This window comes from Lichenostomus cassidix, chromosome 4A (genome assembly GCF_008360975.1).
Source record: "Lichenostomus cassidix isolate B80296 chromosome 4A, HeHo_3.0, whole genome shotgun sequence".
In the NCBI taxonomy this organism is placed as follows: Eukaryota; Metazoa; Chordata; class Aves; order Passeriformes; family Meliphagidae; genus Lichenostomus; species Lichenostomus cassidix.
In genome coordinates, this window is record NC_139485.1 from 5,416,970 (window position 1) to 5,427,889 (window position 10,920).

Consider the following 10,920-nt stretch of genomic DNA (forward strand, 5'->3'; position numbering starts at 1 on the left):
TGTTAAATCCTGCACAGTGGGGAATGTTTAATCTAAATGTAACTTTATTCCTGCTCTTCTCCCTTGCCATGAAGATTTTTGTGAGGCTTTGTAAACCATTTTAGCTACAAAATATAAATTTGGAAGTTAAACTACCTAAAGATGTCTTTTCAACTTTCAGTTATAAAACTAACCTATCCAAATGAAATGGTAGATGGATTGATATTTTTGCTTCTGCAAAGGACAAATTAAATTTTCTTTCATCTGAAAAAATTGTTACTGAAAATGACTAATAAGAAGAGAGCAGAATCAAAACAAATGCCCCTATCATTATGTAATTGTTCCTCTAAGCACTTCTGGTTTGAAGAATTTAGAATCCAACTAAAAATTAAATTCTGCTTGTGGTAGTAGTGGAAAAATAGTTCACTGGCTTTGGAGGGATTATTTGCATTAAAGGGGAAAGAAGATTTTGTTGGACAACAGAAGATAGGAAAAACTTTCTAAAATACAATAAATTTTCAAGGTGATTAGAAAACATCACTGTTTAACTGCTTTACAAATTCTCTCTCATTCACATACAAATGATCCAAAAGAGAATATCACAGGCACTTAACAAAGTCTAGTTTCAGAAATAAAATAGTACCAAACAATTTTATTAATATTTCATACAAATTTTGAAGTCAACACTGACTAGTATTTTGATGTTGATGAAGGCAAACAAACTTAATAAACAATAGGTTTCTGTGTTTTACATTGGACTGGATGTCATAAGTAACTGTCTTAATTATAAACTAACCTAGAATAGCAATGATCAAAACAGGGTAAAGCCAATACATTTTGTTTTCTTTACTTTATTTCAAAATAGAGTGATTATAAATACATTCTTGTTTATTTCCTTCCTAACTCTTTGGATGCAACCAAAAAAAAGAAAGTCTCACTGTGCTCATTTCATACAATAGCAACATACAAATCATGCAAAAGATATTATAGATATTATACCACCATCAAGTTCTGGATGTTTTTTTCTTGATTCTGAAACATTTGTTAACATTATTCACAAGGCCATGCCTTTATAATTTATATCATCATTATGGCTTTAAAAAAAAAGAGCATTTAAAAAAGATATTTATACCGGATCGCTGCATTATTGTCAATCTTGAACACTAAATGCAAAACATAAATCACCTGTTCTTGTGTTCTTGCACCGTGGTATTTGTTTTCTGATAAAATTGCACAATTTTTTTTTCTTTTTCAAGGAAACAATTACACTTTATTGATTTCATTTAAAAATTGAAACTTCTTTATAATACAATGGAGACAACAGATTATGTTAACACCTTCACTGGTTTAGTTTATGGGTCTTAACAGCCATTTTACAAGCATGGCCACTCAAACCAATATAATGAACAGACAGACCTGTTAAGCCACACCCAAGAGTCACCTTCTCAGAAAGACTGACCAGAGATTTGAATGGACATCACACTAAAACTGCTGTGCAGACACATACACTGCTTCAAAACATGGAGAAAAGAAACTGACACTAAGGTTGCCATTCAAAGGAACAATTTCACAGAAAAATAGTGTTTTGCCAGCTTCTGCATTCTTCATTCACACCAGGATGCCTACATATTGCACCATACATTGTAAAACACTTAGGAACAATTTCTACAGGAAGGTCCAGATTGTGCAACCTTGACTGATGCTGGTGAACTCACACTCAACTGCATAACCCCAGGTGGGTCCCTGGGCTCTATGGATTATATACAATGGTTCTGAGCTGGCTTGGCTTGAAGTCAGTGACAAACCTCTATCTAAGCCCCACTCCTGGGCAGGTATCTAATTATTACCTCATGAATAATACCTCTGCACATGATTTAGGATGAGCTTCAATGATTTACTGGATTGGGGCCACAGTGATCAGGAAACTCTGACCAAGTGTGAATAGTACAGCATAACTATCCAGTTCTTCTTTTGATCAGCAAATAAAAGACACCACTCCAAAACCCAAAAAAACCTCAAACAAATGGGAAAAAAAAAATCAACCAAAAAGAACACCCCCAAAAACCCCCACAACACAAAATAAAACCCTCAAGATTTTTAGCTGAGGAATGTTCAATCAATTAGCATTGTTCTTTAGACTCAGGGCAACACAAGTCATAAGCACATCAATTTTATCATCACTTAGAAGTAATTGCTTATTTGCTGTTGTTAATAATTTTGACACATCCCTCTCAGGAGGATCATACAGGACATGACAGTGACAACACACTGAGTGTGTCAAACACCTCCTGCTTTGGCAAATCCCAGTGAACTTGGACACATCCTCGAGGCCACACTGCAGAGCAGACACTGCCCTGTCATCCTCAGCCTCCTGATAGAGCTAGCAGAGTTCACCTTGTCAGTGCAGCATGGACACTCCTTAACCCACAGACAAAAAACTCAGGAAATGTTCCTATCCAAACCTTGGCCCTGAGTTGCATCATTGGTCAACCAGGAACTTTTTACGCTAGAAATGCATGTGTACACAGTACCCATGTCCTGAGAATCCCTATGACATTCTGAATTAAGTTAATTATTGTGCATGGATAGCTGCAGCTTTTTGAAAGAAACTCAGCCATTATTTTATCTGCTGTAACTTTATTATCTGAAGTCATGTATGCACTTTGCAGTATGGAGAAAAATAATAAAACCACCCTCTTTCTGAGCCACAAGAGCATAAACAAATGTCTGAAAGAAGGGAAATGCATTGTTTGCTTTCTCTTAAATAAAGAAGCATTGCTCTTTTTCCCTTTTTTTTTCAGTCAATTTTGTTAAAAATATACTGCCGGCTGCTTGCCAAGTATCATTCCAGAATAAAAATTTCAACTCAAGTGTCATAAAGCCCTGAAATTAGAGGTTTATATTGGAAATAGCTGACACAGTCTTCTCCACAAAATTATTATTGAGCCTTGCTCTAATTTTTGCTAGCTTCAAATTCATGAAAAACATTCATGTTTATATCCTACTGTCTTAATTGACTTATGTATTGAATATAAAAGGTAGGGAGGGGTAAAAGTTCTGAAAGCAAAGGAGGTAAGAGGGTCTTATCCAGAGCTCATCAAGCCAAAGAAACTTTGTTAATCTCATCTCATAGATTTGTTGGAGGATATTTTACCAAAATATCTCTATTCTCGTGTCAAAGTACCATCCCACAGTGACATACAATAGGGATTTTCCATTCTCCTACATTTTTCCTGGCTATTCAGATTCAGCTTTCACAAAGGCAAGCTTTTACTCTCTAGTTATGAGCTACACAGTCCTCTGAACTGAGACCACTATATCCATTTTGCACTGTGGTTTTAGACAGGATTTGCCATATTGTTCACTGCTCTGATCAGGTTTTGCTGATTAACAGCAGCCAGAGAGACAATAAGAACAGAAAACTTCTGCATATACAATAAAAATATTCCCCTAATCATGAATTTCTGTAAATATTTGCAGTGAAAAGTATTTAGATTAAGCTGTAGAGACCTGAAAAGCAAGAAAACTGATGGCAAATAATTGCCTGAGACACACTAAAAAAACTAATGAATCTATTTTAAAATGCACCATTGGTAACAAATCTGAAAGAAGATAATATGCTAATCTCACAAGAATAGTACAGAACAATTTTATTATTATTATTATATCTGATCACTCAATTCTGGATGATGCTATACATTACATCCCCGGTTGCTGTTTGGTATATTGTTCTGGTTTTATTTATACTGAATGATTAATGCATTGTGATCAGGAAAACAAGTCAGGCATATTAAATACATATTAAGGAGTACATATTTTTTTCCTATGTAATATACAAAGTATTTCATAAATATGAATTATATTACAAAAATAATTTCTGCTACGCTCACACAGTAAGCACTTTGACAATTTTGGACAACCTGTTGGGGTTGCAAGAGTTTCACGTAACTGAGAAGGAGCTCTAGTTTTAATTGGAGACAAGTCTTAGAACAGATTCTGCATAAACATCAAATATTTTCTTCAGATGTCAAGAATACTGCAGAAGTCAGGTTGAACTATTTCCTTTCTTTTTTTTAAATTTTCTGTATAGACATGTATGCTTCAAGTGGTCAGATTTATTTCATAGGTATGTAATGCATGGTATATTTTAAACAAATATTTGCACAATTTAACATTATAATTCCAGTGGTTTCAAGATGCAGCCCATAAATGTAACCAATTTACACATACTATTGAATGTTCTCTCTTTGCATGCTTATTACTTTCCAGATAAGCTTTAAACAGTGCCATTAGAACACCACAAATCAAAGGATTACTCCAGTTCCACCAACTTAAATCCACGTGCAGGATGAAGGACCCAGCTGAAGTACAAATATCAGTACCAGGATTCTTGTGTTTGTTCTAACAAATCACAAGGAGACGATGGTTTGCATTTAAGATACAAAACATATATGCCTCTTGAGGTTAAATTCAGTGTAACGTGTATAAAGCATCCCTTTGGCAATAGAGTTTGCAGTATCCCTACAGGATTCCACAGGGCATGAGCTTTATGGAGTAAAATCTATTAAGGAAATTCTCCTCTACTTGACAAATCATACGCAGCTACAATTAATCAGACACCCTTGGATACACCTGCCTCTATGCCTATCAATATAATATAGTATTTGGAAGTTAAAAGTCAACAAAAGGCACTTTCATCATTAAATAAATGTCCTCTGTAGGCAATCAGATTGTATGACCTATATTTTATTCAAAGCTGTTTGTTCTTCAAGGACTTGTAGGTAGTCAGGTGAACCTTGAAGTTTAGCTTTTAGTTCAAAATATTCACTTTTTCTTTGTTCTACTACAATTTTACTATGATTACCACCTATTAGAGATTTCTTGGCTTTTTTGTCTTGCAGTTTCTCTGGGTAACGTATTTCAAAGCCACTGACCCCTATGCTGTTGTATTCTTTTTTACTTTCAAGAAAATTTTGAATAAATACATTGGAATCCCTTCCAGGGAATAACTCATCCAGTTCATCGATTGTGCTAAGTCTTTTTCTGGTATCCACATGCAACAAATCTTTCTCCTTGTCATTCATATTTCTCAGAATGACTTTTTGCCCTGGTGGGTCAGCAAACGTGAAGCCTGTTTCAGACTCCTTCAAGCCACAGGTGTGACTTTTGCTCATCTGCTCAATGGTTTGAGGAATGAAGGCCTCTGCACCCAGTCCATCTTTTTTGTTTGACTTGTGATCGTGCTTTCTCAGCTGCAGTTGCATAGAACTGCACTCTTGATTTCCAATCCCTTCATGCTTTACAGTTGGTTTTTTGTTGCGCCGAAGCACAAAAACGAGAAGACAAAAAGCAACAAACACTGTCAAAATCAGCACAACTAATATGCTTAAGATTAGGATGGACAAGGGAACTGGGCCACCAGGAGGACTCCGGACTGGTCCCGGTGGTGTTGTGAAAATAACAGCGGGCATGGGACTAGTGAACAGAGCAGATGGCTTGTTTAAAAGTTTAGGGCAGAGAATCTCATTTTTCAGAGACTTAAGTTCTATGTTAGCAAACTGCACAGGTGTTTCACATTTCAATTCCTTCACCACAATACCTTCATTTAGCTTTTCAAGCCACAGTTTCAAAGCAACTAAATCACAAGTGCAGTCCCATGGATTACCTTCCAAATCTATTTGTGTAAGAGATTTTAGCTGATCAAGAACACCACTTACAGGTAAATACATGAAGTGATTGTTCCTCAGATTCAGTCTAGCAAGTGGTGCACCAGCAAAAATATACGCCGGCAAGCTTCGCAGAAGATTGTTGTTCAGGTAGAGCAACTGCAAATTCGGCATTAAGTCAAAGGTGCCTGCTAGGATTTCTTTGATAACATTGTATTCCAAATACAGATATTGCAGGTTGTGGAGGCCAGCAAACATGTCTGGGCTCAGACGCTCTATCTGATTGCCATTGAGATACAATCTCCGTAAATTTGTAAGGTTGCGGAAAACGTCCCCTTTGATCACTGAAATCCGATTGCTGCCTAGATGTAGCAAATCCAGCCCCTCAAACTCAGCGAAATCTGTAGTATCCACATCCTTTATATAATTGCCATTTACATGCAGTTTCTTAGCATTTAAAGGTTTTGGAACGAGTTCAGCCATCGATTCTATATTTCTTTCTTGGCAATTTACACTTAATCCCAAATCTGAAGGATGAGTTTTGCAAACACAAGGGACCGGACAAGGAGTTAAAGGAGGCACCCTGGTCTGGTAAGATACGATCTGACTGAGATTGCGATTAGACAGCGCTTTGCCTGCTACTATCCCCGAGATCTTCGAAGGATTTGTAGTCTTTGGCGCCTTTGTGACTAATCTGTGCACTGATGTTTGCGTGGTGTGGCCGTTGGGTGTGCTGTACCCGGGCTCCAGCTGCGAGGGAGGCAGGATGCGCACGTCAAAATCACTCCCTGTCCCCATGGAGCACAGCTCCTGCTTATTGGTTTCTTTCAGCAGCCTTCCGTACAAGTCACTGGGTGTTTCACAGATAGCCTCTCCAATGTAGATGTTGTAGGGCATGTTCTCCAGCCACGCTTTCAAAGGCAATAAATCACAAGTACAATTCCAGGGGTTGTCTTCCAGCTGCAATTCAACAATTCGCCCGATGTGTTCCAGAACTCCAATGTATGGAAGCTTCTGTATTCGATTCCCTCGTATATCCAGATGGGTTAGAGAAGCAAATCGAAAAATATTATCGGGAAGGAATGAAATCAGATTGTCATTAAGTATCAGGACTTTCAGCTTGTGAAGCTTATTGAAGGCTCCCCGTTCAATAAACTTGATTAAATTGTAGTCAGCTTGGAGATACTCCAAGTTCTCTATGCCAAGGAAAGTGTCAGCCCGGAGAATCTTTAATTCATTGTTGTTCAAGTGCAACTGTTTTAGTGCACTAAGACCCATAAAGGCCCCTCCCTCAATGTTCTGTAACTTATTATTACCCAGTTGCAAGGACACTGCATGTGTAAAATTAAGAAAGGAATTTGGATACAGAATAATTAGCAGGTTGTTTTGAAAGTTGAGGTGGTAAAAATTAGACCATGGCGGTTTAAGCTGATTTGGTCTGTAGACTGCAACCTTCTCACAGTTGACATAGAGTACATTCTCAACTGACACACAGGAGCAAACATTGCAAATTTCCACAGATATATCAGCATCTGCAGTTGTAGAAGAAACTGGAGATGACAGAACCAGAAAGAGCCACAGAATCATCTTCTTATGCTCAGCAAGCAACCTTAGGCTCCTGAACAAAGATAAAGAATCTAAAGAAGAAAGAAGGAAAGAAAAAAGAAAATGTTTTTCAGTTTACATTGTTCCAAAACGTCATTTGGGTTAAAAATTGTATACCACTGAGCTACTGTACCTGCCAAGGATTATAGATAAACTACAAGAACTGAATTTCAAATAACATGAAAGACTTTAACAACCAAACAAATGCACGGGAGCTAGGATGATTTCAAACACGGAATGTAAATTTCTGTAGACAAACACAAATAACTCTCAGGTCTGTCAAATATATTTCTCTCTCTTGTACACGCCAAGCATGCATAACTAACAAAGTGAAATAACCAAAGGAGATTCCAATTTTATGCATATTTACTCTCTTCAATCCTGCACTGCTCATATGTTGCTGTGCATTTCAGGGATATTAAACACAAATGCTGCTGTTATGCATGCCCAAACATCTGGGTTAGGATAGCACAATACAGAAAGGATAAAGATGCTGACACAAAAAGCAATGCCAATGCTCAATATACGTATCTAAAGCATCAACACATTCAGATTTATCACTATGGTAAAGATATTCACTCAAGAGCTACACAGGCATGCACACACATTGTTTCTGTCACTTCTGATACCTAGTTTAAATAAGTAGGTGGAAAACTGACTGCAGAAATACAACTATCCACAAAACAAGATCAGCTCTGGGTGACCAGTGGAAGCACACAGACATGGAAGAAGCATGCACAAGCACACAGCCCCATCCCCAGGAATAACAATACACTGACTTGCAGGGCAAAACAAAGTCACAATTCGCCAGCCTGACACTACTGAAACCTGAGAACTACTTTTTTTCTCCAAAAACATTATGCAATTTGCTCTTATTTCTGCATTGATAAGAACCCTTTGCATATAGTCAGACCAGCTGAGCTGCCATTTTTTTACGCAGAAGAACCGGAGCCACAGCATTTCCTCTGAGTTATAAGGTAGCTTTTTTTCTTTTTTTAACAAATCAGTCAATAATCAATACACTGCACACACACGCATACCCCATCTTCCCATTACCCCCACTTCCCAACTTGTCCCTTTCATTTCCTGCTGTGGGAAGCCACTGAGCTGGCAGGAGGGAGCCAGAATGAAAAGTGGAAAAAGCAGGAGCCAGCTGGAGGGAGGAGAACCGAGCCGGAGGGAGACACAAGGGGACGATGTGCCGGGGGATCTGGAAGGGAGGGCAGAGGAGGGATGAGGAAAGACCGCAGGACAGAAGGACAAGGGGGAGAGGGAAAGCACGGAGGAGACAAGGAAGGGTGAGAGGAAGGGATGGCCGAAGGGGTCAAGGAGGTTGCTTAGCGGGAGCACAGGGGGAAGGGGAGCGGAGCAGCGGCTCCCGATGCCCGCAGGCTCCCGACCCCGGCCGCGGCCAGCGCGCCCCCAGGGGCGGACCGCTGCCCCCGCCGCTCCATCGCCCTCCCCCTGGCAGGAGCCGTCCTCCCGTGTCCCTGCCTCGCCCACGCTCGGCTCCCCCGTTCCTCCTCAGCCGCGGGGCCCCGGCCGGTGCCGAGCGGGCAGGCTGCGGGCGCTGCGCGGGGCTGGCGGCGGGGCGGCGAGCCCGGCCGGCACTACCGCAATTTTTTGCCGCATCCGGCTCGGCTGGTGCCGGCTCCCCTGTGCCGTGGGCGCCCCGTCGCCCTCTGGCTCCCGGCGGGGGAGGGCGGGGGGGACACGGGCGCGCTCCCGGGGCGCGCACATCCCGGCCGGGAGCGGAGCGTCCCTTCGCAACACGGCGCGACCGCTGAACGCAACCACCCCCCCGCCCCGCTACCTTTGCAAAGTCCAGCCCGCAGCAGATCCACACACCCCCTTCACCAGCCCCACTGCGCAGATCCTGCCCCCCCGTCCCTCCCACACCTCCACCGGCTTCTCCGGGCCGCCCGGCCCCGCTCCCTCCGCTCGCTCGCTTTCTCCCTGGGGAAGGATGGGAGAGGGCAGCGCAGATCCTGGTGCCTCTGGCCGGGGCTCCGGGAGGCGGCCGGCTGCGGGGAGAGGCGAGCGCGATGGCAGAGAGGCTCCGGCAGGAAGCCACTGTCGCCTGGTCGTGAGCCCCCCCCTTCCCCCCCTCCATCCCTCGCCGTCTTTAAAACAGCACCAGTAATTATTATAGCAATGAAAACAAAACCTTCGGAATAATGAAAAGAAATGAAAACGCCAGCGCACAGCGGCCCCGCCGTGCCCCCACCCCCGCCCGCACTCACACGCCCGGCGGGCACCCGCCGCCCTCGGTGATGCTCCCGGCGGCTCCGCGGCCAGCCCGGCACCGTCCCTACCTCGGCGCCCGGGGTCGCAGCGGCTCCGCTGGGCTGCGCCGCGCCGCTCTCCCCGCGAGCTCTGCGCTCCGGCGGCTCCGCACGCAGCGGGCGGCGGGGGCAGCCGGGCTCCCGCCGGGGCGAGCACCCCCGGCCGAGCCGAGCGAGGGCAAGCCCGACGCTGCGGTAGCCCGCGGGCTCCGCCGCATGCAGCAGCCGCCCGGCTGAGCCCTGCCCCGCCGCCGCGGTCCCCCGCACACATGCGGGGAGAGGATCCCTCTGCACACGGGCACCCGCTCCCATCGCACTGCTCTCGCCCACCCCCTGCACGCACAGAGCCCCCTCCCCTCCCCTCGCCGCACGCACACCGCACACACTCACACACTCACACACTCACACACACTCACACACACACTCATGCACGCACGCACCGAGCGCTGCTCCGGCGGCCAGCCACACGCCGCTCCGGGGCAGCAATCCCGGCGCATCGCCACCGCCGGAGCCTCTCCCGCAGCCCGGAGGCGCCGTACCTTTGCCGGGGAGCCGCGGCGCTGCGCCCCCGCGGAGCCCGGGCGGGGAGTGCGGGGCGTGCGGGGCGGGAGGAGCCCCCGGGGCGGCGGGAGCGCCGCGGGGCTGCCATGGGCGGCAGCGGCAGCCACAAGTGCAGCCCGCGGCCGGGACGGGACCAGCGCGGCCCCCGCAGGGCTGCGAGAGCCGAGCGGGGGAAGGAGAGAGAAGGGAAGAAAGGACTCCCCCCGCTCTTTGCCGGCGATCTCCCCTCCCGGCTTGAAACAAAAGTAGAGGTGGAAACTGAGTGGGCAGGATGGTAACATTTGCTGCATTTAATGTGACTTGCAATTATGGAGCGAAATCGCTGCGAGGAGACATACCCGACCCGTTCTTCAGACAACGCAGCTATTTGTCTGTCTCATTCTTTGTGGTTAGGTGAAATTCCTTCTCTGCTTAGGTAACAGCTGCAGCCTGATGGAAAAAAATCCTCAAATGCTATGCAGTGGTGCTAAACAGATTCTGCTAATTAAGAACTCCTCTTGACTCTACCTTTCATAATACACTTTAAAATGGTAATGAATACCCCCAAACAAGGTGACATCTCATTCCGAAGCAGAAGAGCCGGTTAACCAAATGAAATCTTGCAAGGGGAGTTCAACTGCCTGTCCTTTACCTTGAATGCTAACGTGATCCAGTTGGAAAACTGTTTATGCGCTGTACACATACCGGTTGTGAGTGCTAGTTCTGGGCAATAAACACCAGGGAATGGAAAACAGCAACTGCTTTCTTCATTTACTGAAATGAAATAAATAGCTTGCTCCAAAGGCTGGCTGCATCTAATTGAAATAATTGCAGAATGTTATTTT

The 10,920-nt window shown here is 44.2% G+C and overlaps 1 protein-coding gene across 3 annotated transcripts; it reads right to left on the minus strand.

Annotated features, from left to right (window-relative positions):
• Positions 1-616: 616 nt before the first annotated feature.
• On the minus strand, positions 617-10,110 carry SLITRK4 (SLIT and NTRK like family member 4). 3 transcript variants are annotated; one of them, XM_085060284.1, is made up of 2 exons: positions 10,075-10,110; positions 617-7,282 (listed from the first exon to the last, which is right to left on the minus strand). In XM_085060284.1, the coding sequence occupies exon 2, from the start codon at positions 7,230-7,232 to the stop codon at positions 4,719-4,721; it is 2,514 nt and encodes an 837-aa protein (XP_084916410.1). In that variant the 5' UTR covers positions 7,233-7,282; positions 10,075-10,110; the 3' UTR covers positions 617-4,718. The 3 variants fall into 3 exon arrangements, with proteins under 3 accessions (XP_084916410.1, XP_084916409.1, XP_084916408.1); XM_085060283.1 differs by lacking the exon at positions 10,075-10,110 and adding an exon at positions 9,976-10,069; XM_085060282.1 differs by lacking the exon at positions 10,075-10,110 and adding an exon at positions 9,566-9,808.
• Between the last annotated feature and the right edge of the window lie 810 nt (positions 10,111-10,920).

Coding starts and splice junctions, on each gene's coding strand:
- SLITRK4 (XM_085060282.1), bottom strand. CDS start 9,806: ATGTGTGCGGGGGACCGCGGCGGCGGGGCAGGGCTCAGCCGGGCGGCT. Junction 7,283..9,565: donor CTGCGACCCCGGGCGCCGAG/GTAGGGACGGTG, acceptor TTTCTTCTTTAG/ATTCTTTATCTTTGTTCAGG.